Source organism: Neoarius graeffei, chromosome 23 (genome assembly GCF_027579695.1).
Source record: "Neoarius graeffei isolate fNeoGra1 chromosome 23, fNeoGra1.pri, whole genome shotgun sequence".
Taxonomy (NCBI): Eukaryota; Metazoa; Chordata; class Actinopteri; order Siluriformes; family Ariidae; genus Neoarius; species Neoarius graeffei.
In genome coordinates this window covers 45,253,226-45,281,072 of record NC_083591.1, presented here as the reverse complement: position 1 = coordinate 45,281,072, position 27,847 = coordinate 45,253,226, and the positions used below count along the sequence as shown (strand labels likewise).

The window sequence follows — 27,847 nt, the reverse complement described above, 5'->3', positions numbered from 1 at the left end:
AACTCTCTAGTGCTAGCTCTTCCTCTTCTGGGAGTCTAGAATTGTGTTGATCTCTTCCGAATAGAATCTATGATAGTCTACCCTCTTTACCCTTTGCCTCTCGTTGCTAGGCGGCAGTTACATGAAAGCCGCAAGCTTTCACAAGCAAATACATGACTGATATCACGCCGACTTTATGATTACATTTATGATTATCATGTAGAATCTATAGCTCTATGCACCTTTATCTTATGTCGTTTCACAACACATGTTCTGACAGGAGGACTGTCTTTGGATCCGGCATAGCTACTAGTAGACCCCCTCCGGAATACTGGCAGTGTTGCCAGATTGGGAGGTTTCCCACCCAGTTGGGCGGTTTCAAGTGCATTTTGGTGGGTTTTGAACATATTTTGGGCTGGAAAACTTCAGCAGTATGTGGCAACAGATACTGCTGATGTTTTCCAGCCCAAAATATGTTCAAAACCCACCAAAAAATGCACTTGAAACCGCTCAACTGGGCGGGAAACCTCCCAATCTGGCAACACTGTGTAGGCACTGCTGATGGTAGTAACACACGTTTGTGCTGAACTGAACACCCAAGAGATTCTTTTAAGCTGGGAAGGGTGTCAAAACAATCCAAATCGAAGTGTTGAGAGCACAGGACGGATGTTGGTGAGGGCTCCCACTTGTCACGAGTGCGCCTGACTTGCTTCACCCACTTTGCATGCAGCTCGGGATCTCTGGGAAACTTGAATAAACTTACCCCATCCTTGTGGGTTTTGGAGCAAAAGCCGGCAACACAACGCGAAGGCATAATAACTATATATATAATAATGTATAATAATGTCTAATAAAAATACTAATAATGATAAACTGAACACCTGTCGCATCAACAACAAACTGGTAAGTTAGGAGGAAGGTTCTTTCGCTGACGTCATATAGCTCCTCCTCCTCCTTCGTCTCCTGGGTGCTGCAGCCCCGTCAAATTTGCCCAAATAGCCGCGTTTATCATCATAACTTGTAAAATAGGCGCCTTCGTAAATTAATATATGGATCATCGGGAATTACTTTTTATGTTATAAAACATCGCCAAAGATGTCAAAAACGTGTCATCAGCACTTTAAGGATTATTATATGGCTTTTTTTTTTTTAATTTTGAAGATTAAAATAGACGGTCATTATAATGATGCATGACGCCGCTTTCAGCCACGTTATATTTTTAACGTAGTATGCAGAATAAACAGCTAGTGGTTTCAAATCTGAATTTCTGTTCGCAGTTAGCAGTTTCTGAATGCTCTTTGTTGCTCATTTCTTGAATAACTCAGTGACTCTTGTCTGTCTTTTGTGTTTAGGCCGTTTTTGATTTCCAGTTAATCTTTTTTTTGTTGTTTTGTTTGTTTGTAGTTTACAACACTGAAAGCCGGCACTTTGGAAAGAAAGTCCGTAATCGCCCACGGGCTTTACTGGAAAATTCTGCCCGCCAAGGAACCAATCAGAGCGCACGATTTTACCGGAAGTAGCTCGTGCCATATAATAAATCATCATATTGAACAGCCCTAGATCCATCCATCCATTATCTGTAGCCACTTATCCTGTTCTACAGGATCACAGGCAATCTGGAGCCTATCCCAGCTAACTATGGGCGAGAGGTGGGGTACACCCTGGACAAGTCGCCAGGTTATACTGTACAGCCCTAGATATTATTATTAAAAATCAAATGACTGCTGAATGGGCAGGACTTCTGAAACAGTCAATATTCCAACAAAGCTGAAATAAAGATCCACCCATTATCTGTAGCCGTTTATCCTGTGCAGGGTCAAGGGAAAGCTGGAGCCTATCCCAGCTGACTACGGGTGAGAGGCGGGGTACACCCTGGATAAGTCGCCAGGTCATCACAGGGCTGACACACAGACAACCATTCACACTCACACCTACGGTCAATTTAGAGTTGCCAGTTAACCTAACCTGCATGTCTTTGGACTGTGGGGGAAACCGGAGCACCCAGAGGAAACCCACACAGACACAGGGAGAACATGTAAACTCCACACAGAAAGGCCCTCGCCGGCCACAGGGCTCGAACCCGGACCTTCTTGCTGTGAGGTGACAGCGCTAACCACTACACCACCGTGCCAGCCCTGAAATAAAGTTGATCTTAGCAAATTGTTTATCTGATTTACAGCATATTCAATCAAATGCAAAATAAATCAGCAAATCGCTGTCGCTTTTAGGTAACCTGCAGTGGCGGCTGGCCCATAGGGGGCGCTCGGGCGCCGCCCTCCCAGATGTGGAGGGGAAAAAAATATATTAAATATATATCAGTCAAAAGTTTGGAAACACCTTCAAATTCGACGTTTTTTCTTTATTTTAATTAACTAAAAGACACTTCGTGTCTTAAAGTAATAACTGACTGTTATTTCTCTTTACTTAGTTGAGTGGTTCTTGACATAATATGGATTACTACAGTTGTCGAACAGGGCTATTTACTGTATTTTTATTATTTACTCTTTCCTGGTTGATGGTGTCAAATGCATTAAGAAGGCAAGAAATTCCATTTTTGACAAGACACACCTGTTAACATGAAAGCGCCCCAGAAGTGCAGCGAAATAGCCAATCGTGTACGGTTGCTAGGGAAAAATAATAAATATTTGGCCAATCAGCATCGCCGAATTTAATGGTTTTGGGGCGCTGGAAATTTCGCCCCGCTACAGAAAATGTGGGAAAGTTTTGGTTGCTATGGTGATAAACTTGAGGTCTCAGGTCAGAATCAGAACTTTTCTTTATTATTATTGTTAGTTTTGGTTAGTGTTGTCTCTCAGTTCTGAACTGGACAGTAACTTCAAATCCTTCACTCTCTCACACAGAAATCTTACCCTCATCTCAGAAACACACACACACACACACACACACACACACACACCACCTCTCGCTCTCTCTCTCTTTGGTTAGAGGTGATGTTCAAAACTAGACTTTTGGTTCATACTGGACAATAATCACACATCTTTCTTGTCATAGTTTGTATTCACAAGCGTGTCAGCACTGTATTTCACTCCCCCCCCTCGTGTCACAGAAATTCACCTATCTCAGAACACACATACACACACCTCATTTCATAGTCACACTCTCACACAGAAATCTTACGCTCACCTTAGAATCAGACACACACACATACCACCTCTCTCTCTCTCTCTTTTCATGCAATCACTCAGTCACACACTCACCTTAGAAACCTTCCCCCCCACTCACTCACTCACTCACTCATTCACTCACACACTCACTCTCTCTCACACACACACACACACACACACACACACACACTGTTGATTTGTATAGATTCAGCTGAAATCATACCCTTGCTGTAAACTTCTCTCAAGAACTTGAGTATTGTATTGTATTTGATACCGTTCCTTTCCAAAGCATAAATGGAGCCTAATAAAGCTGTAAATTGTTAATTTACTTTATCTGTGAAACTGATGATTTTGAGAAGGAAATTAAATTATTATTGTGGAATTGTTGTCATTTTCTGACTGTTCATTTGAATGCTTATACTGGACTAGGCAGGGAAATCTATTGGCTACGGAAGCCGCGAGAGGCCCTTCATATAATCTTTTTTTATTCACCTTGTTATCCCGAGATAACGACATAATTAATTCAGGATCTCGAGAAAACAACACAACTAATTCGAAATCTCGAGAAAACAAGACAATTATTCCGTGATCTCGAGAAAACAAGACAATTATTCCGTGATCTCGAGAAAACAAGACAATTATTCCGTGATCTCGAGAAAACAGGACAATTATTCCGTGATCTCGAGAAAACAGGACAATTATTCCGTGATCTCGAGAAAACAAGACAATTATTCCGTGATCTCGAGAAAACAAGACAATTATTCCGTGATCTCGAGAAAACAAGACAATTATTCCGTGATCTCGAGACAACAAGGCAATTATTCCGTGATCTCGAGACAACAAGGCAATTATTCCGTGATCTCGAGAAAACAAGGCAATTATTCCGTGATCTCGAGAAAACAAGACAATTATTCCGTGATCTCGAGAAAACAAGACAATTATTACGTGATCTCGAGAAAACAAGACAATTATTCCGTGATCTCGAGACAACAAGGCAATTATTCCGTGATCTCAAGAAAACAAGACAATTATTCCGTGATCTCGAGAAAACAAGACAATTATTCCGTGATCTCGAGAAAACAAGACAATTATTCCATGATCTTGAGAAAGCAGGACAATTATTCCGTGATCTCAAGAAAACAAGACAATTATTCCGTGATCTCGAAAAAACAAAACAATTATTTCATGATCTCAAGAAAACAGCTGAGATTTCTAGCAGAGCTGAGATGAAGCCGGGCCAGTCTTCTGCGGAGGTGCCGTGGACTAATTTTGAAATTATCCCTTATTAAAAGACTTAATGCAATCTCTCCCTGTGTCAACCCCTGATCAAAATATTGCCTTATTAGGTGATCGATTATTCCAGACATTCTAATGACCAAAGTTGCGTCTATACAGAATGAGAAATAGCCCCAAAGTCAGCATATCACAAGTCTCTTGGCACACCTGAATGAACCATTTCTCAGCTGTTTACTCGAGATCATGAAATAATTGTTTTGTTTTCTCGAGATCTCGAAATAACAGTTTTGTTTTCTCGAGATCTCGAATTAGTTGTGTTGTTTTCTCGAGATCCTGAATTAATTATGTCGTTATCTCGGGATAACAAGGTGAATAAAAAAAGGATTATATGAAGGGCCTCTCTCGGCTTCTGTAACTGGCACACACCAGCCCCACCAAGAATTGTTTTCACCAGCCGCCACTGGTAACCTGTGTTCCGGTGTCTTTCGCAGTGTCAGAATAGGACCTTTCAGTAAAATGTATAATTCAAAACTGTATTATGAATTCATTCCTAAGTTTTTAAATGTAAAGTAGAAAATGTCAAGATGTGGCCATGTGAAGTATTTTCCCCATCATCTCTCTTTTAGATGACACGTGGTGGCAGGAGGCACGAATTTGAGACTGTTGAAGTATGACATTAACCATCAACACAGATCAGTCAGAGATCCAGTCGCTGTAATTTAGTGTTCTACATTTATTATTCTGAGCTTTAATGCTGATTTCTTGAGCGTTAAATTGAGTGATGGGACTCGCCTTTGTTTTTTTCATCGGAAAAAAATAGTTGCGTTCATTTCCTATTCATGAAAGCAGATGGCATGGTTGCCTTCACTTCAAGGTGCCATTAACACTACAGGGGGTCTATCTATCATTAAAGAAAAAAAACTACTTTAGCGAAGAGAGAAATAGATACAGGAAACCTGTCATAGAAAGGTACGATGGGTCAAAGTAATAAAAGCAGTGCTATTTCAAACAGAAAAGTAACTGATGAAATATTGAACAGAGGGAAGACAAGTGAGAGGAAGAGATTAAATTAGCAGCGTTACTGTCTTTGAAGAATGGCTCACATATCGATTCAAGGTCGCCGCGGCCTGATTTCGGCAAGAGACGAGTAATCAAACATTACACATCATAACTTGATTTACATGGGACTGCATCCCAGAGATTGTCTCTTGTTATGAATGCATATTGACCCGGATATGGGCGAGCTTTCTTGGTGAGATGGAGAAAGACTAATTAAAATATCACAGAGCAATCTGCAGAGTTTGAGATTTGAGATGTTATTAGAGGACTATGAATAGGATTATAGGATAATAGGATTTCAATACAGCCGATGGGAAAATAAAAGTTATGACATTATTTTCTTGTTGTTGTTGTTGTTATGAAATGACGAGTAATGAGCAACAGAAGTTATAGTAAAGAAATAACTGGTTTCACTGGTTAAACTTTGTAGCCAGTGTTACCCAGATCTCTTTTGATTCTCTATGAGAGTAGTCGTGAACTGCTCAAAGAGCTTCCCAGATCTGTTTCAGAGTTTTCTACATGTGTTTAATATGATGAGTAGATGATCTGAGATGCAGATCCAAGAAAATGGGAAGGAGGGTGTCAACCCAGTAAGGCCGGGGGACCGGGCAGGAGATGCATTTTGAGCTGTCAGAGACGTGCCGTTGTAAATGAAATCTCTTAAAGCAGAACTGAAGGCAGTTTTTTTTTATTATCAAAATTCTATTTATCTCATTCTTCTATGAGATAAATTCTTCATTGCTTCTATTTAGCAAGTTATGAGTGTTTGTAATATGGTCTGTAATATATCAGTCCATATGTCAAAGCAACGACTGTAAACGAGATCCGCTGAGACCTGTACGAGACATTGTAGGACAGAAGTAAAACGTACAGCGGAAATCAAAGTGGCCAACGTTGTCAAAAGACGCGCGTGCCCTCTTTCGAATGCTGATGTAATCAAGCCGGAAGTTTTGTTCGTTTTGATAGCAATCAGGAAAGTTTGAAAAAAGTAGGCAGTAATCGTCATTTAAACTCGTTTTTGTGCAATATTTCGTTTGGAAAACAGTTTTCAAAATGGCGGCGCTGACACTTCACGTTTCGAAGTCTCGCACAAGTCTCGTGAAGATCGTGCGGATAAGCGGCGCCTGCCGTGGACCAAACAGACTAAATTCAACATGGCTAAAAACCGAATAGGCCGATAAGTATAATATTTAATTGCGATTCGTTGCCAGTACGAGTCACGGTATAAGGTTACTAAAACCGAAAACGTAATTGAATAACACGTTAATTAAGAAATAAAGCAAGTTTAAAAATGACTTCCATTCCCCTTTAAAGAAAATTACCATATCAAAAATATGTTTTAAAAGTAGGAACCTTCAAAACCATTTTCTTAGTCACTGAAAATGATATTGTTGCAGGTATATGCATAGGACATAATTACAACTGATATACGGTATGGTCATATTTATGAAACTTGCATTGTCATATAATGCATTACCCCATGACATACGACAGTGTAGCAGACTGACCACAAAACACCTTCTATCAATAAATTATGACTATTTTAGCAACTGCAATCTGAGCTCCTGCTCAGGACATTCAATGTACGTATAAGACAGTGAATATACCCAGGTTAACTGAGGGAATGTAAATGGCCACTTATGACAGAGCTTAATACCGAGGTAACTGTAAACAAAGACTGCAAGAGTTGCATGTCTCTAATAAGTCAGTAACTGCAAACTGAGCTCCTGAGTCTAATAGATTGAGATAACTATACAATGATTGTGTGAGTTGCATGTCAACAAGTCCTATCATAAATCTTAGTTCCCAAGACTCAGAGGATTTCTTCAGAGCCTTTGCAAAAGTCAACATCTCTCACAGACCTATCCGGCCGCTGTCGTAAAAATCAAAGTGAGGCTCACCCCAAAACGGCACGTGTACCACATACATACACAAGGTATAGTGAGTACAGGGATACCCTGTTAATGAATGCGAGCAGTAACTGGACAGCCGATACGTGTGTACACGCGGTAAGCCTGCTGCAGCATCTTATCATTTTGGCTTGTGAACGTGCGTATTAACAATACCATAAACATAAAAGGATGGCGCACACCCTTTACATGTAGTCTACAGCGCAGTCCGGGAATACAGTATGTTATTATGTCGAAGCACGAAGTTCCTACACCCCGTTCAAATCCAACAGCTTGCTTTTCACTGCATTCATGTCATGAGTGAAAAAACCTAAGCTAGGACCTATTCATCTCATCTCATTATCTCTAGCTGCTTTATCCTGTTCTACAGGGTCACAGACAAGCTGGAGCCTATCCCAGCTGACTACGGGCGAAAGGCAGGGTACACCCTGGACAAGTCACCAGGTCATCACAGGGCTGACACGTACAGTGGGGCAAAAAAGTATTTAGTCAGTCACCAATTGTGCAAGTTCTCGCACTTAAAAAGATGAGAGAGGCCTGTAATTTTCATCATAGGTATACCTCAACTATGAGAGACAAAATGAGAAAAAAAAATCCAGAAAATCACATTGTCTGATTTTTAAAGAATTTATTTGCAAATTATGGTGGAAAATAAGTATTTGGTCAATAACAAAAGTTCATCTCAATACTTTGTTATATACCCTTTGTTGTCAATGACAGAGGTCAAATGTTTTCTGTAAGACTTCACAAGGTTTTCACACACTGTTGCTGGTATTTTGGCCCATTCCTCCATGCAGATCTCCTCTAGAGCAATGATGTTTTGGGGCTGTCGCTGGGCAACACGGACTTTCAACTCCCGCCAAAGCTTTTCTATGGGGTTGAGATCTGGAGACTGGCTAGGCCACTCCAGGACCTTGAAATGCTTCTTATGAAGCTACTCCTTCGTTGCCCGGGCAGTGTGTTTGGGATCATTGTCATGCTGAAAGACCCAGCCACGTTTCATCTTCAATGCCCTTGCTGATGGAAGGAGGTTTTCACTCAAAATCTCACGATACATGGCCCCATTCATTCTTTCCTTTACACGGATCAGTCGTCCTGGTCCCTTTGCAGAAAAACAGCCCCAAAGCATGATGTTTCCACCCCCATATTTCACAGTAGGTATGGTGTTCTTTGGATGCAACTCCGCATTCTTTCTCCTCCAAACACGACAAGTTGAGTTTTTACCAAAAAGTTCTATTTTGGTTTCATCTGACCATATGACATTCTCCCAATCCTCTTCTGGATCATCCAAATGCTCTCTAGCAAACTTCAGACAGGCCTGGACATGTACTGGCTTAAGCAGGGGGACACGTCTGGCACTGCAGGATTTGAGTCCCTGGCGGCGTAGTGTGTTACTGATGGTAGCCTTTGTTACTTTGGTCCCAGCTCTCTGCAGGTCATTCACTAGGTCCCCCCGTGTGGTTCTGGGATTTTTGCTCACCGTTCTTGTGATCATTTTGACCCCACGGGGTGAGATCTTGCATGGAGCCCCAGATCGAGGGAGATTATCAGTGGTCTTGTATGTCTTCCGTTTTCTAATAATTGTTCCCACAGTTGATTTCTTCACACCAAGCTGCTTACCTATTGCAGATGCAGTCTTCCCAGCCTGGTGCAGGTCTACAATTTTGTTTCTGGTGTCCTTTGACAGCTCTTTGGTCTTGGCCATAGTGGAGTTTGGCGTGTGACTGTTTGAGGTTGTGGACAGGTGTCTTTTATACTGATAACGAGTTCAAACAGGTGCCATTAATACAGGTAACGAGTGGAGGACAGAGGAGCCTCTTAAAGAAGAAGTTACAGGTCTGTGAGAGCCAGAAATCTTGCTTGCTTGTAGGCGACCAAATACTTATTTTACCGAGGAATTTACCAATTAATTCATTAAAAATCCTACAATGTGATTTCCTGGATTCTTTCCCCCCATTCTGTCTCTCATAGTTGAAGTGTACCTATGATGAAAATTACAGGCCTCTCTCATCTTTTTAAGTGGGAGAACTTGCACAATTGGTGGCTGACTAAATACTTTTTTGCCCCACTATAGATACAGACAACCATTCACACTCACTTTAGAGTCACCAGTTAACCTAACCTGCATGTCTTTGGACTGTGGGGGAAACCGGAGCAAACCCACATGGACAACATGCAAACTCCGCACAGAAAGGCCCTCGCCGGCCACAGGGCTCAAACCCAGACCTTCTTGCTGCGAGGCGACAGTGCTAACCACTACGCCACTGTGCCGCCCGCTAGGACCTACTATTAAATATAAATTTATAACATAAACTCTTCAGCTCAATCCCATATAACGATTTATTTTGTTTATTTTTTTTAAACCTTATTAATTCAGTTAAAAAAAAAAACGCCGGACATACCTCGGTATCTGCAATACTAAAACGTTTTTTTTTTTTTGGACGGGGGGCATGCACCGGGTGCACCCCTCCTTAAATCCGCGCCAGACTGCTGTATAAAACATGACAAGGCATGCTGTACAGGGAAATAATCAAACTTAGTGTTGCAGTGTAAAGCAGTAATACAGTTACTACCCTGAATTTGATTATTTTCTTTTAATGGCATGTCCTGAAGTGTTTTATTGCCCTTATATCAGAGACATTTTTCAACGCTGACAACTGTTTAATTTATAAATGAAATTAAACTACAAAGCAAACCCCACATTCTCAGGCTGGCAAATTCATAAGAATTTACACAATTCAAGTCACATGAATAGCTAGAATTCGTTAGGGTTAGGGTTATAGATGGAATGAGTCATACTTTTTTATCCCCTGCTGGCCGAAAGGCCCGAAGGGGGATTATGTCATGGCGATTTCCATCCGTCTGTCTGTCCGTCCCGGGAAGGGTACACTGTAAAAAAAAATCCGTTGTTTTTACGGAAAAACACTGGCAGCTGTGGTTGCCAGAATAATCCTGTTAAAAATACAGTGAAATGTAAACAACATTACAGAATAACTTGTACATTTCACTGGGATTCCATGTACAATTAATGATAACTAAATGTAAATTTTACAGGTATTCAATGCACAATAATCAATACATAACTGTAAATTTTACAGATATTCATTGTACAATAAACAATGATTCAAGATGATTACAAGCAATGATCTACTAGACAGCTTTTTTTGGGGGGGCTCTTTTCACCTTTATTGGATAGGACAGTGTAGAGACCGGAAATGAGCTGGAGAGAGAGATCGGGAAACGACCTTGGGTCAGAATCAAACCCAGGTCCCAGGATTCATGGTATGGCGCCTTAGTCGACTGAGTCATGATGGTGGCCGTTTTTTTATTTTTTTAACAGGGCAATGATGTAATTTTAACTATCACATTCTGTTTTAGTATTACAGTTTGTCTGTGTTTAAACTACAACAATTTGTAAATTCTACAAAAAAAATGATCAAGTCAACATATTCTTACTGTTAAATTAACAGTGGTATTTGGTTAGGAGTTTTACAGTATATTGATGTAAATTACACACTGCTTCATTGTTTTTGTATTTACAGTTTTTTATGTCATGATTTTACATAAATTCACTGTTAATTCTACGGACATTTTTTACAGTGTACCCACCTTCTGAAATCAACTCCTCTCACAATTTTTGGAGGAATTTCACAAAACTTGACAAGAGGCGGAACTACGCACATTGTAATTTTGTTAAATTGGGCCACATTTTACCAGAGTTACAGCCCTTGATTAACAAAAGTATACTTTGACAATTTCATGAGCGTGTGTTTTCTTTCTGAAATCAACTCTTCTCACAATTTGTGTAGGAATTTCACGAAACTTGGCAAAAGGCCTTGTTGTATGTCGGTAGTAGGCATCTTGTTATTTTGTTCAATTCAGTCGCATTTTACCAGAGTTACAGCCCTTGATTAACAACCTTGCACTTTCACAGTTTCATGAAGGTGCGCTCGCCTTCTGACGTCAACTCCTCTCACAATTTTTGAACGAATTTCTCGAAGCTTGGCAAAAGGCCTTGTTATATGACGGTAATGCGCATAATTTTGCGATTTAATTTCGTTTGCGAAAATTTTACCAGAGTTTTGACCCTTGATTAAATAACTTGTACTTTGACACTTTCATGAGGGTGTACGTTCTTCTGAAATCAACTCCTCTCACAATTTGTGGAGGAATTTCACCAAACTTGGCAAAAGGCTTTGTTATATGACAGTTATACGCATATTGAAATTTCGTTTAATTTGGGCAAATTTTACCAGAGTTATGCCCTTGAATATTAACAAACTTGTACTTTGGCAATTTCATCAAGGTGTGCTTGCTTTCTGAAATCAACTTCCCTGACAATTTTTATTATCTCCCGCTGGCCGAAAAGCCCGAAGGGGGATCATGTCATGGTGATATCCGTCCGTCCCAGGAAGGGTACTCGCCTTCTGAAATCAACTCCTCTCACAATTTTTGGATGAATTTCACAAAATTTGGTAGGATTCTTTGTTATATGTCGGTAATATGCATATTGCAATTCCGTTCAATTCAGTCGCACTTTACCAGAGTCATGGCCTAGTTGCCAGTGGGGGATATTGCGCTCTCAGAGCGCTCTTGTCTTTATTTGTTGGAAATTGAAAGAAATCTAACCACCTCACCATCACTCATTCACAATTTTGTTACTAAACAGGTATTGAACAACAGATGACTAATAATCAGGTGGGACTGGTGGTTAGACAAGGAGATGGAGTGCTGGAAAACTCACTATATGTCCAATCCCATACCCCGTTCACTCTGTAATTCACTTGTCACTAGGTTTTGTCAATAAATAGCCAAGTGTAGAATGTCTAGTTCACTTCTGAAATCCCACAATGCACTGTAGTAGCTTCATGTAAAAATAATTTAGCTTAGGATTCGGTATTAGGGTGCCATTTTGGACACAGGAGAACTGGGATATGAGCGTGAAGGTGTATTTTGTGTGTTAATTTGGTGGAATAACAGTGTGTTGTTTGTATGTGCAGTGACGACGCCACACTTCCTCCATATTAAAGGAGTGGAGGTTAATGCACGGCAGACGGCTACCTTCCACTGCACCGTCAACGGAGAGTGGAGAGACAACTTTCACCTCTGGCTGCAGGTTACACACACACACACACTCCTGACACACGCAGTTCTCTATGCATATACTACTGTAAAAAAATACTAATGCAGCATTTTGGCAAGGCTTCAAAGCTGCCTAAAAATATAATATTTCCTGAAGGCTGATATTAGCATCTCCAAAAGTACTTGCTATTGGGATACCACTTGCTATTGGGGTAACAGGCTTATTCACACCAGCCCTAACCCAACCTGAACATTTGCTTAATCACAGCATTCTGGGGAAATAGGTCAAGATGTTTCTCTCAGCGCTCTCTGTGTTTCATCACAGTCGAGACCGAGCTACACTAGCTTTACCAGATCAACAATCACCGTACTGTACATACATTCACTCGGAGCACCAGCCATACAAGTCCCTGTATATTACAATTAATATAAATCATACAATTAAAATTCATCAGCAGCTTCTGACCAATCAGAATCAAGCAGTGAACTCTACCTCTCTTCTCTGTTCTGCTCAGCTAAACTACATCACACCGAGCTCGACTTATTCATATGCAGAGCTCTTTTCACCCCCGTCTCTCTTTCATCCCTCTTTCAATCTTGTATTCTTTGCACCCCACCTCTACATCTTGTATATGGAGCTTGTAAAGCTTTCTAATGCCTCATCAAGTTTTCAGTGTGGCATTTTATAAACCGCAGCCTCTCTCTCTCTTTTCAAGGTGTGGCAAGGTCAGACATCACACAGTTATACACATTCTCCCAATTCTCTTCTTTACTATGCAGCAGCCTTTGAAATATTTTTTTTTTTAGAACATTAAGACACCTTTAAACATTCCATCTTATGGATAAGTCCGTTCATGTGACTGCTTTGATTATATTTCAGTATCACATGAAAATGAGATTCCTAGCTGAAGTCAATCTTAAATCAACGACCGTATTTGAAACTACAGTGAAACATAAGCCATGAGCAATGGCCTTGAGCAGTGTCGAATCAGAACCTGCAATAGTTACCATATGGAACTTTTTGCAGTTGTGGAACATGGCAGAAATAGGAAATTAAAGCCAAACGTATTGAACGTTTTTGCGATAAAAATGATTGGTCTGATGATCTATGTGTCATGAGATCGCAAGTTTAAATCCTAACTAACCAGGAGTCTAAGAAAGCATAATTGGCCCTGCTCCCTGAGCGAACTGGATTACGTACATTGGTAAATTTTGACCTTTTTTTTTTTTTTTTTTTTAAATTGGTCTCCTGCACATTTATCCAGTGTCCTTGCCTGGCAAAATGGGGTACATAGGCAAGGCAAGTTTATTTATATAGCACATTTCATACACAATGGCAGTTCAATGTGCTTTAGAGAAGCAAAAACAAAAACAGTAAACAATAGAGAAATAAAATTACATAAAATAATGTTATTTTATTCTAAAACAATTAATTAAAAGAATTAAAAGAATCAAAAGAAAATAATAAGAATTAAACAATAGTAGAAATAAAATAATAAAATGCCAAAAAGAAAAAAGGAGAAAAAGAAAAAGAAACCAGCAGAATAAAATAGAATAAAATTAAAGTAAATTTAAAACATACAGAGAAAGTCAAGATTATAAAAAATGTAAAAAATATTAATTATAAAGACATAAAGGTCTCAGATATTTGGAATGGAAGAATAGCAAGGGAGATTGATGCTATAACATTCCTGGTTGTTTATCTCTTTGCTAATAATTTATTAGCAAATTAATTATTTACTATTTTAGTCGTCCCAGCAGTCCGGGTATACATTGCCTTTCCCAAATCACACCTCTGGTCTCGTTCTCTGTCTTTCTCACACAATTTCTCTCCGTTTCTGGATGCTCTGCATGTTCAGGGCCTCTGCCAGGTAGTTAGTCACTTAAATAAACACATCCTCATTACTCAGTGAAAGAAAGTCAAACATTAAGTGAAGTCCTCGATGACAGTAATGAAGAAAGATCTCCAGTGAACAAATGGCCCCCATCTGCCTGCTATGCTGGGTGACAGCTGGGGGAAGTGTGTGTGTGTGTGTTACATATATGTGTGCATGCACGGTGGAGAGATGACTGAAAATGAAATTTTCAGTCAAGTAAACAAACATGGAAATATGTTACCATGAACACACTATGTGTGCGTGTATGTGTATATATATATATATATATATATATATATATATACACCGATCAGCCATAACATTCTGACCACTGACAGGTGACGTGAATAACATTGATTCTCGTGACAATGACACCTGTCAAGGGGTGGGATATAGTAGACAGCAAGAGAACAGTCAGTTCTTGAAGTTGATGTGTTGGAATCAGAAAAAATGGGCAAGTCTAAGGATCTGAGCGACTTTGACAAGTACCAAATTGTGATGGCTAGATGACTGGGCATCTCTGAGCATCTCCAAAATGACACATCTTGTGGGGAGTTCCTGGTATGCAGTGGTTAGTACCTACCAAAAATGGTCCAAGGAAGGACAACCAGTGAACCAGCAACAGGGTCATGGGTGTCGAAGGCACATTGATTCGCATGAGGCACGAAGGCTAGCCCATATGGTCCAATCCCGCAGAAGAGCTACACTGTAAAAAATGTAACTTGCAAAATTGTTGAGTGAAAAAAGGATTCTAAGTCGAATGAACAAATTTCCCTTCTAATTGTTCAAGTAACTAAAAAAAAATAGTTGAGACGCCTTTCCTTCGCCACAAGTTCATAGGAATTGGAAAATTAAGCTACGTGAACTTATATATTCAAGTACTGATTGACGCCCCTTAACCAATGCCACTGCGCATGCACACTTCATAAGTTCGAAAGTTTCAATGGTCGGGTGGAGTGAGAAGTCCGTGGAAACTGACACGAGACGTTGTATAGGAGTCTAGACTAAGCTTTCCTCAACAGAGGCCAGGGAATGCCCTCCTTGTATGTCGGTATTTGTTTCTGTTTGTGTAATAATAGGCAAAGTGAAGTAGAACTTAAGTGTTGAGAGGTTTGTGTTAACGAAAAAATGTAATGCACACTAAATCATTGTAAAAAAAAAAAATAGTCAAGCCAACTTAAAAATGTAACGCAACCTGCTGCCAAAGGATTTTGAGTAAACTCAACTTAGAACCATGATGTGCCAACTTGCTCTTCTAAGTTAATTGGCATTATTATTTCAATTTATTTCAACTAAACAATTTGTTGGACTGAACTTCTAAAGGCAAGTCAAGTCAACTCAACATAAAATATGGGGCGTCGTGGCTCAGGTGGCTAAGGCACCATACTATAAATCTAGGGATCTGGGTTCGATTCTGACCTGAGGTCATTTCCCGATCCCTCCCTGTCTCTCTCCTACTCATTTCCTGTCTCTACGCTGTCCTATCCAATAAAGGTGGAAAAGGCCACAAAAAAAAGAATAATTTAGGATAACTTAATGTTTTTTTTGTGCCAACTTGGTTTTTCAAGTTAATTGGAATGATTATTTCAATTTATTTCAACTAAACAATTTGTTGGACTGAACTTCTAAAGTCAAGTCAACGCAACATAAAATACTCTTCTATGTGAACTTAAAAGAACATTTCGGGGCATTGTGGCTCAAGTGAATAAGGCACCCTACCATAAATCTGGGGCCCTGGGTTTGATTCTGACCCGAGGTCATTTCCTGATCTCTCCCTGTCTCTACACTGTCCTATCCAATAAAGGTGGAAAAAGCCCAAAAAAGTATCTTAAAAAAAATAATTTAGCATAACTTAATGTTTTTTTGTGCCAACTTGCTTTTCCAAGTTAATTGGAATGATTATTTCAATTTATTTCAACATCAGGGGGTGGCACGGTGGTGTAGTGGTTAGCGCTGTCGCCTCACAGCAAGACAGTCCGAGTTCGAGCCCTGTGGCTGGCGAGGGCCTTTCTGTGCGGAGTTTGCATGTTCTCCCCGTGTCCGCGTGGGTTTCCTCCGGGTGCTCCGGTTTCCCCCACAGTCCAAAGACATGCAGGTTAGGTTAACTGGTGACTCTAAATTGAGCGTAGGTGTGAATGTGAGTGTGAATGGTTGTCTGTGTCTATGTGTCAGCCCTGTGATGACCTGGCGACTTGTCCAGGGTGTACCCCGCCTTTCGCCCGTAGTCAGCTGGGATAGGCTCCAGCTTGCCTGCGACCCTGTAGAACAGGATAAAGCGGATACAGATAATGAGATGAGATGAGATGAGATTTCAACATCACAATTTGAATGCACTGAACTTGCTAAATAAAGTAAGGTCAACATAAAATACTCATCTGTGTCGACTTAAAAGAGCAAGTCAGCACAACTATTTGGCCCGGAGTTGAGTTTACTCAAAATCCTTTGGCAGCAGGTTGCGTTACATTTTTAAGTTTGCTTGACTATTTTTTTTTTACAGTGTACTGTAACACAAACTGCTGAAAAGGCTAATGCTGACTAAAACAGAAAGGTGTCAGCATGAACCTTTTTAGCAATTTGTACAACAGTAGCTCTGCTGTGGGATTGGACCGTACTGGTTCACCGGTTGTCCCCACAAGATGTGCCATTTTGGAGATGCTCAGACCCAGTCATTTAGCCATCACAGTTTGGCCCTTGTCAAAGTCACTGAGATCCTTACGCTTGCCCATTTTTCCTGATTCCAACACATCAACCTGTGTTTTCTCTCTCTTTCTCACCTGTCCCTCTGAGTTACATGTCAATCCTGAGATCGAGATGCTGACCTCTTCTGCTCCTCGGACCTGACTGATCCATCCTGGTGCCCTGTGTCTGATTGGAGTCTCATCACATCGCTCCTGTGGAGGACGGTCCCATATGGACAGTTGAAAGTCGCACTTGAAAGACGCTCTGGACGCTTACAGTAATGCTTTTATGGCTGAGGACTACAGTTGACTTGTTAACTTTAGGGCTGCAGTCATCATGAACAGTTTTGCACTCAAGTTTCCATCAATGAAGAGTTATAACATCAACGAAACTGATTTCATGTTAAAACTGTTAATGCAAGAGTCATGTTGTCTGTTGTTGCCCAGATGAGGATGGGTTCCCTTTGAGTCTGGTTCCTCTCGAGGTTTCTTCATGTCGTCTGAGGGAGTTTTTCCTTGCCACCGTCGCCACAGGCTCGCTCACTGGAGATAGATTAGGGATAAAATTAACTCATGTTTTAAGTCATTCAAATTCTGTAAAGCTGCGTTGCGACAATGTCTATTGTTAAAAGCGCTATAGAAATAAACTTGACTTGACTTCAACTTCAAGAACTGACTGTTCTCCACTGCCTAATACATCCCACCCCTTGACAGGTGCCATTGCAATAAGATACTCAATGTTATTCATTTCACCTATCCATGGTTTTAACGTTATGGCTGATCGGTATATAGTTAGAGAGAGAGAGAGGACTTGTTTGTACAGTATGTATGCATGTGTGTGTGTATGGCTGCAGGGTATCGGTGGACGAGAGGCGCCTATGAAGGCCACTAAACCGTGGAATAACCAGCGGTTCATTGGGATGTTCGATGTGGTGAACACTACAAAACAGGACTCAGGGCGCTACCGCTGCATAGTCCATTCCACCAGGGGAGTAGGAGTGTCCAACTATGGAGAACTGACCATCAAACGTGAGTCCACATCATACACCTCACTCTCTCACTTTCTCCCACACACATCTGTGCTTAAATGCTTGAAAAAGTCCAACAAAACTTGAAAAACGCATACTTGCTATACAGAATGCAATATATCAATTTCTGACTTTCTCCATCCTGTGAGACTGTGATGTGCAGTGCCAGCTGACGAGGCTGTGAGGACGACTGATGCGTATTTTATGTTAACTGCCTGCACTCTCTTTGTTTTGATGTGTGTGTCTGTGCGCATCTTTACAAGCGCTGTCCTTGACCGAGAGTGTATCCTCTCTGGAAGGACATAAAGGCCATGTATTGATGTACAGTAGGCTGTCCGGCTCAGGCCTCCGCCAGTCAGTTGATATGAATTTATAGAGGCACCCGGTTCTAAATCCTCCTTTCCTTTTCTCTCCCGTAGCTGCGAGAGCTAGGTAATGGCCTTCAATATTTCTCCTGTTCAATTTCCCCCGCTCGCTCTCTCTCTCTTTCTCCTTTGTGACGAACAGCGAATTGAATTTATGGCCCTGTAGTTTGTTGCCGCTTTTTTATGGACTCGCAGCTTAAGGTGATTGACTGCTTTAATCCCAGCTGTCTACACAGAGAGATGTCAGTCAAACCATGTCTACCTCACCATTCTTTCAGGTGCTTTTAAAGTGTTTAGGTGTTATGGATCATCACAGGTCTACAAGGACATTTTTGTTAATGCATATGGGTATAAATACGCACACACTCAGACCTAACTAGATCCTAGCTTCCCTACAGTGCAGTGCAATATTTCGAGGGTGGTACATTGTTATAAATGAGACGCTTGTGGAGATTTTCAAAGACTTTTTCTTGGTCTCATGGTTGAGCAAAGCTACAAAGAGAACCCATCTGTTTGCTTTAAAACATTACTTGTTATAAAACTGCTGCGGCATCACAGAGAGCAGCGCGAAAACTGCTTGAAAGCTGATGCGTGCAATTTGTTATTGATAATCATAGCTAGAGAAAGATTTCAGAAACGCAAAGTACTGACCAACAACTGGACAGTGCCAAAGCATGATTTTGCCTTTTGATTGTATGCTAGTGTGGATTTCTCAAGATTAAAGCAGATACGCAGAACCTTTATCTTTAAATAAATTTCTGAGTGGATAGTATCTCCACCCTTGACTCTTGTATGCTGCATAAATGGGAATTGAAAATATATATATTTTTGAGACCGCAAAGTTGGCATTCGAGCTGCCCCGCTGAGACAGCCAGCCCTGAGTGCGTGACGTCACAGCGGGAACCGGTTTTAAGGCCGAGGCCTTTTACAGCTATAGACCAAAGTCTCATCTCATTCACATCTCCTCTCATTATCTGTAGCCGCTTTATCCTGTTCTACAGGGTCGCAGGCAAGCTGGAGCCTATCCCAGCTGACTACGGGCGAAAGGCGGGGTACACCCTGGACAAGTCGCCAGGTCATCACAGGGCTGACACATAGACACAGACAACCATTCACACTCACACCTACGGTCAATTTAGAGTCACCAGTTATCCTAACCTGCATGTCTTTGGACTGTGGGGGAAACCGGAGCACCCGGAGGAAACCCACGCGGACACGGGGAGAACATGCAAACTCCACACAGAAAGGCCCTCGCCGGCCACGGGGCTCAAACCCAGGACCTTCTTGCTGTGAGGCGACAGCGCTAACCACTACACCACCGTGCCGCCCCTAGACCAAAGTCATATAAATAAAAATTTACGGTGAAAGTAAGAAATACCGTTACCGGCTTGCTCAACTAAGACTGATTTGACTTCATTGATTGTGGGTTGACTCTCATTAAAACAGGATGGGTGTTATAACTTATACAACATACATGTACATGCATGCATTTTCACTGATAAAACGTAAAAGGCTCATTAAATAATCAGATGAACTGAGACAATCACATTCTGAAGCAAATTAAATAATCTTATACCGCTAACTTAAACACACAATACAAGTTACATGTATTAATCTAAATGCAGGTAAAAAATGAGAGTCGGAGCTTACCCGTCTGTGTTCTCGCTTCTTGAAGGCCGATCTTGTGGCTGATTGTTTTGAAACAATCTGACTTTCAGTTGTTCGTTCAGTTCTCCGTTCATTCACTTCTTCCACATAAGGGCGAGATGGCAGCAACATCCGGTTTGGAAATCAGACGGCTGGCCCACTCATTCTCCATTTTCTCCATACTGAGTACTCCGCCATTACTGCTCAGCTCAGGCAATTACTTAAACCCGGGATGGAACGGAACATCACCGGTTTTAGCAACAACCGCGGGGAGGTCACTGCCCGAGCGATATGTCCCGTCCCGTTCCGTCCCAGGTTTTACCAACAGCCCTCGGCTCACACTCCGGGAGAACTGGTGCAACTGAACGTACTTTCCTTTTGAAAAAAGAAATAAAATAAATGCTTTCCTTTTCTTGTAGTTTCCTTTAATTGTTGGTACTGCACCCTCTTTCAGTATGGGCTTATAGCCAACACTCCTCAACAGATCAGAGGTCTCGTACGAGTCTTCAGTAAAATGTACAGAGCAGAGGAGAGACCACTTCGTAGGCGCCCAATGTGCCCGTGAACTTCTCACAAAACACGTCCAGATCTTTGCAGTTTGAACATTCTTGGGCCATGAATGCAACGTAAACCCACCTTCTGTCGTGTTACTGGCACATCTACGTGGCATGGTGATAAATCAGTTCAAAATGGAGGATCGGAGTTGCAGTCAGCTCTGTGTTTTAGTATAGCGGAAATGGTGATGAGACCGATAGACTTCCTACTGTGACATTACGGACGTCAATGTCATTCACTCAGACCGCTACCTGTATGAATCACTTTAATTGTAAAAATTACTTTATTAGATTTATTGTTAATGCTTAAAACTATTCCTGTGCCATTCTTGAGGTCTCAAGGCATGTATAAACGAAAGTGAGGCCATGGCTCTGCGTATATGCTTTAAGCATGGGTTCATGGGTCTGTGGATCTCTTATGTCTTAGCAACAAAAAAGCAGAGATGAATAGCTGGCTTGAGAATTCATAAGTTTATGTGTGTCTTTTAATATCATATACATACCGAGCGGCAACAATTTATTAAAAACTGAAATACCAAATTTCAACTAAGTACTCATTTACCTAAGACCCAATGTCTAAGGCACTCCAAATTGAGCTCAGGTGCATCCTGTTTGGTTTGATTATATTGAGATGCCTCTAGAACTTAATTGGAGTCCACCTGTGGCAAATTCATTACCCTGGACATGATTTGGAAAGGCACACACCTGGGTGTATAATGTCCCACAATTCACAGTGTATGCCAGACCAACAACCAAGCCGTGAAGTCCAAGGAATTCTCTGTTGACCTCTGCAATCAAATTGTCTTGACACATCGATCTGGGGTGCTCCACCAGCACGGTGGTGTAGTGGTTAGCGCTGTCGCCTCACAGCAGGAAGGTCCGGGTTCGAGCCCCATAGCCGGCGAGGGCCTTTCTGTGTGGAGTTTGCATGTTCTCCCCGTGTCCGCGTGGGTTTCCTCCAGGTGCTCCAGTTTCCCCCACAGTCCAAAGACATGCAGGTTAGGTTAACTGGTGACTCTAAATTGACCGTAGGTGTGAATGTGAGTGTGAATGGTTGTCTGTGTCTATGTGTCAGCCCTGTGATGATCTGGCGACTTGTCCAGGGTGTACCCCGCCTTTCGCCCGTAGTCAGCTGGGATAGGCTCCAGCTTGCCTGCGACCCTGTAGAACAGGATAAAGCGGCTACAGATAATGAGATGAGATGAGATGAGACATCGATCTGGGCTAGCTGATCAAACCATTTCTAAAATGTTGAGTCTATCTGGACAAATTCGGTAAATTCAATGGGGCCAAGCTTGGTCAGAGAGGTGACCAAGAAGCAAATGCCCACCCTAAGAGAGCGTCAGAAGTCCTCTGCAGAGATGGGAGAAACATTTAAGTTGAACTCCTGGTGAAAACCATGTATTGCTATTCAACTGGTAATACCATCCCTACAGTGAAGCATGGTGGTGGTAGCATCATGCTATGGGGTCGCTTCACAGTGGCAGGGAAGGGAAGACTTGTCGGAATTGAGGGAATGATGAATACAGTCAAATACAGAGAGGTCTTCAAAGAACACCTGTTCCAGATTCAGAGGTGGACAGTAACGAAGTACATTTACTTGAGTACTGTACTGAAGTATACTTTTTGAGTATCTGTACTTTACTTGAGTATTGTTTTTGTCGAAAACTTATGACTTTAACTTCACTACGTTTGAAAGACTTTTTACTTCACTACAGTTCTGGCCACATCCTCGTTACTATGAAGCAGCTTTGAAAGTGGATGCTTTTTTCTTTTCTTTTCTGAAGCGTGATTGTTTTTTTTTTTTTTCGCAGGTGACACTGAGACAGCCGATCAGTAATCATTAGGGTCACGTCACATCCATAGACTGAATAAAATCAAGTTCAGTGATTTCTCAGCAGCTTTATTTGAACACGATCAGTTGATGGCAGAATGGAAGGAGGCGGTTCTTCTGGGGAATGCACACACCCACGGCCATACCTAGAACCCATGTCTCAGTTTTCTGAAAGGATTAAAGATTCGTTTCATTTTAAATGTTTGTTTTGTTTGCCTAAAACAGAGCACATCACGGCCTACAAAACCTCGCTGTCCAACCTGCGGAAGAATATTGAGGTGTGTAAACGTTTTATTCCAAGAGAAAGCTTGTAATGAAGTTGTCTGTGCTTTTAGAGCTAGCGATAACATTGTAAACGTAGCTATGCAGTCTAGTTAGTCAAATGACTTTCTATGGATTTGCCCGCCAAGTTGCCATAGCCTTGTCCTTGGCTAACATTAACACACAGCTTTCCGTTTCCAGTTGAGAGTATGCCGTGCGCGTTCTGGCTGCCGCTTCTCACCAGAGCTTTTTATTTTATTTTCTCTCCTTTGTTTGTGTAGTTTGATGTTTGTTTTTGTTTGAGTGTTTTGTCCGCCGGTTGTGGTGTAGTTCCGGACCCAGTTTTGGGCGTCGGTTCCCTCCAGGCCTTGATTCACCGTGGGTGATGCCTGTGCTCCTAGCTATGGACTGCAGTGAGCTTGTTGCTCATTTTAACATCGTGGTTGTCCAGCGCTCTGTGCAGCAGTGCTTTAGTGCTTGGCGAGATGTTCCGAGCGATGTTGCTCGGTGGCGTCGCGGCGGCTGTGCAGGCAGTGTGGGACTTGTTTTTGTCTGCCTTTTGGTGGGACTGTGGCTGCTCCACCACTGGAATGACAGCCTGACCTTTATTTGGTGGACTTTTTTCTTTCTTTTTTTTTCCCTATAATTGTAAAGCGACCTTGGGTTTTGAGAAAGGCGCTATATAAATGGAACTTTTTATTATTATAGCTAGTTAACTTGGAGTTACGCTAACATGAATAGCGTTAACTTATCTGAAATCCTTTCAGAAATACGTTTGAGCATAATCTTGCCAAATAAACAGAATGTAGAAATCTTTCTTTTCTAGTAACATTAGCTACCCAATATGATTTCGAGTTTGAAAAGAGTTTGCTAGCGTGTCAGGTGGAGCTTCAACGCTATAGGTTCTACAAGCTAGTCAGTAAATCCAGTAGGTTGCTTCAGGTTTTGTTAGCATTGTGGCAATAATACAACAATGCGTTGACAGAAAATGTACTTTTAATACTTAAGTATTTTTAAAAGCAAGTACTTCAGTACTTTGACTTAAGTAAAAATTTGTCTGGACAACTTTCACTTGTATCGGAGTAACATTTGACCAGCGGGATCTGCACTTTGACTTAAGTCAGGGGCGTGTTTAGCCTATTTTTGGGGGTGCTCAAGCACCCCCAAAAACGAGCTCAGCACCCCCTAGCTCAGCACCCTCAAAAACACTGCTTTTGGACGTAATTTTCAGAAATAAGTGCCCTTGCGCACTGCGCAATGAATGTGTGCGCGGGCGTGTGTGTGGTCTTGAATTCACCTGTTAGGTGAGAGTTGTATGAGCAGTAAAATACCTCTCCTCCTTGCGTCCCCTCTGCCTGTCCGCGCGAGTGCTTGCTACGACATGGTGTTTTTTTTAACTGGATTCCACGCCGATGAGGAACTCGAAGTAGCACCTGAGTATTACTGGCATAGCGAGATGTGAAGGTACGGACTGGAGTTACAATTGTTAAACACAACACAATAATATGCATAATGCAATATTGATGTTCCCTGGTCTATGAACAGAATGATAAAAACGACATTTATCATCCATATCGAGATACTTAATTATTAAATTAATCAAAACAGACACTGAAACGTACATGCACGAAGCAAACAATTAAACAAATGACTATCAAACGAACACTACCAAAATATAACAAATATAACAAAAAATATAAACTAATATAAAATCATAATACACACTTATTACACAATAACACATTAACAATTACCACTGTTCAAAATGAATAGCTCCAACATTACAAATGCAGTAGTAGGTCTTGTTTAGTTAAAAATATAACGTAAATATTTGTGTCAGTGGTTGTAAATGTGTAGATATCATAGTTTATTGGGTCAGCTTCTGTTAAAACATCGCATAAGTCTAGTCTTGTCTAGTCTAGTCTTCTTGTCTAGTTAAGTCTAGTCTAAATGCGGAATAAACGTGGAAACACTGTCGTTCAAGCCAGGTGCCTCTGTCAGCTCTGGGGGCTAAGCACCCCCAAAGATCAGATGCTAGAATTGCACCTGACTTAAGTAATGAAGTTGGGCACTTTGTCCACCTCTGTCCAGATTGCACATGACCTCAGACTGTGGCAAAAAGTCACCTGACAGCATGATAACAACCTCAAGCATTTCAGGACAAGTCTCTGAATGTGCCTAAGTAGTCTAGCCAAAGCCCACACTTGAACCATGCAGAACATCTGTGGAAAGACCTGAATATCTGTGGCAGTTCAAAGATGTTCTCCATGCAATCTGATTGACTTTGAAAAGATCTGCCAGGAAGAATGAGAGAAACTATTCAAAGCTTGTAGAGACTTACCCAAGAAGATTTGAAACTGTAATTGCTGCCAAAGATGCTTCCACAAAGTACTGATTAAAGGGGCTGAATATTTATCGAAATCAGAGACTTAAAAATTTTTTTTTTTAAATAGGCTCCAGCTTGCCTGCGACCCTGTAGAACAGGATAAAGCGGCTAGAGATAATGAGATGAGAATGAGTTTAGTTCATGGGGCGGCACGGTGGTGTAGTGGTTAGCGCTGTCGCCTCACAGTATGAAGATCCGGGTTTGAGCCCCGTGGCCGGCGAGGGCCTTTCTGTGCAGAGTTTGCATGTTCTCCCCGTGTCCGCGTGGGTTTCCTCCGGGTGCTCCGGTTTCCCCCACAGTCCAAAGACATGCAGGTTAGGTTAACTGGTGACTCTAAATTGACCGTAGGTGTGAATGTGAGTGTGAATGGTTGTCTGTGTCTATGTGTCAGCCCTGTGATGACCTGGCGACTTGTCCAGGGTGTACCCCGCCTTTCGCCCGTAGTCAGCTGGGATAGGCTCCAGCTTGCCTGCGACACTGTAGAACAGAATAAAGTGGCTAGAGATGATGAGATGAGACTTCACCTCTGCTCCTGTGTGTTTGTGGTGTGAATGTGGACATATCTCAGGACATATCCTGAGACAATGTCTGTCCTGTATACTGTATTGTAAAAGTTTAGGTAGTTATTTTAACCCCTTCAATGCCCTTGACGAGTCACGTACCGTACGTCATGAAATCTTTTACCGCTGTGCCTTATGACGGAAGAATGTTTTAGGCATTGACTGTAATTCATATGTGCCACTGTGAAGTAAAAGTAATGTGCCATGTAAGGTACATAAAAGGAGGTGTTTATGATGAGTAGCGTACGTCATAAGGCACAGCGGTGAAGGATTTCATGACGTATGTGACTCGTCCAAGGGCATTGAAGGGGTTAACATAACTGTCTATGTGTGGTGACACTGGCCAGATTTGTACTGTACAGTCTTTGATTCAGAAACGTCAGCCTCCTAACAGTGAATTTACACGTCTGTGTTTGCAGTGGCAGTTCAAGGTGTCAGCTCTTTGTCTTCTCCACCTATGGGGTTTGTAGGATTATAGTAATTAGCAGCGTTATCATTTTCACACCTTCACATGTTTATAGTAGCGTTGTGATTTCACATTTACTCTACAAACACGAAACCACATGACCCCCTTCGCTCATTCTCCTATTTTTTTTTCCTCTCTCCAGCACACCGACACTATTGTCGAGCACTTCTTGATCCTCCCAGGGTTTCGCTACTCCATGGATCCTTCAACCATCTGCACTCTAACATGAAGTAGCAGTGTAATTGTGCCCAGTCAGCTGATGTTGGAGAGCATGGCACAGTTTTGCATAGCTGTGTCAATGCTAATGAGCAAAGCAGTGTATAATTAGAATGGCAAGGAGTTACTGCTGTAACTTATTAGGTGCTTCTTCTTCTCCTCATCTGGCTTAATTAGGGACATGGTTACGCAGAAGACGGAGTGTTAGCTTGAGTGAGTTTTAGGACTGACAGAACCAATTTGAACAAATTCCAGTGCATTTCAATGGTACAACCCCGATTCCAAAAAAGTTGGGATAAAGTACAAATTGTAAATAAAAACGGAATGCAATGATGTGGAAGTTTCAAAATTCCATATTTTATTCAGAATAGAACATAGATGACATATCAAATGTTTAAACTGAGAAAATGTATCGTTTAAAGAGAAAAATTAGGTGATTTTAAATTTCATGACAACAACACATCTCAAAAAAGTTGGGACAAGGCCATGTTTACCACTGTGAGACATCCCCTTTTCTCTTTACAACAGTCTGTAAACGTCTGGGGACTGAGGAGACAAGTTGCTCAAGTTTAGAGATAGGAATGTTAACCCATTCTTGTCTAATGTAGGATTCTAGTTGCTCAACTGTCTTAGGTCTTTTTTGTCGTATCTTCCGTTTTATGATGCACCAAATGTTTTCTATGGGTGAAAGATCTGGACTGCAGGCTGGCCAGTTCAGTACCCGGACCCTTCTTCTACGCAGCCATGATGCTGTAAATGATGCAGTATGTGGTTTGGCATTGTCATGTTGGAAAATGCAAGGTCTTCCCTGAAAGAGACGTTGTCCGGATGGGAGCATATGTTGCTCTAGAACCTGGATATACCTTTCAGCATTGATGGTGTCTTTCCAGATGTGTAAGCTGCCCATGCCACACGCACTAATGCAACCCCATACCATCAGAGATGCAGGCTTCTGAACTGAGCGCTGATAACAACTTGGGTCGTCCTTCTCCTCTTTAGTCCGAATGACACGGCGTCCCTAATTTCCAAAAAGAACTTCAAATTTTGATTCGTCTGACCACAGAACAGTTTTCCACTTTGCCACAGTCCATTTTAAATGAGTCTTGGCCCAGAGAAGACGTCTGCGCTTCTGGATCGTGTTTAGATACGGCTTCTTTTTTGAACTATAGAGTTTTAGCTGGCAACGGCGGATGGCACGGTGAATTGTGTTCACAGATAATGTTCTCTGGAAATATTCCTGAGCCCATTTTGTGATTTCCAATACAGAAGCATGCCTGTATGTGATGCAGTGCCGTCTAAGGGCCCGAAGATCACGGGCACCCAGTATGGTTTTCCGGCCTTGACCCTTACGCACAGAGATACTTCCAGATTCTCTGAATCTTTTGATGATGTTATGCACTGTAGATGATGATATGTTCAAACTCTTTGCAATTTTACACTGTCGAACTCCTTTCTGATATTGCTCCACTATTTGTCGGCGCAGAATTAGGGGGATTGGTGATCCTCTTCCCATCTTTACTTCTGAGAGCCGCTGCCACTCCAAGATGCTCTTTTTATACCCAGTCATGTTAATGACCTATTGCC

The 27,847-nt window shown here is 41.6% G+C and overlaps 1 protein-coding gene across 3 annotated transcripts in view; it reads left to right on the top strand.

The window, feature by feature from the left end:
- The window catches only part of LOC132871759 (receptor-type tyrosine-protein phosphatase mu-like), a 444,714-nt gene that overhangs the window by 117,014 nt on the left and 299,853 nt on the right, over nucleotides 1-27,847 (top strand). For all 3 annotated transcript variants that reach the window (XM_060906241.1, XM_060906242.1, XM_060906240.1), the window contains exons 4-5: nucleotides 12,310-12,425; nucleotides 17,801-17,975. In XM_060906241.1, the coding sequence (XP_060762224.1) occupies nucleotides 12,310-12,425; nucleotides 17,801-17,975 (291 nt within the window). The remainder of the gene's footprint in view (nucleotides 1-12,309; nucleotides 12,426-17,800; nucleotides 17,976-27,847) is intronic.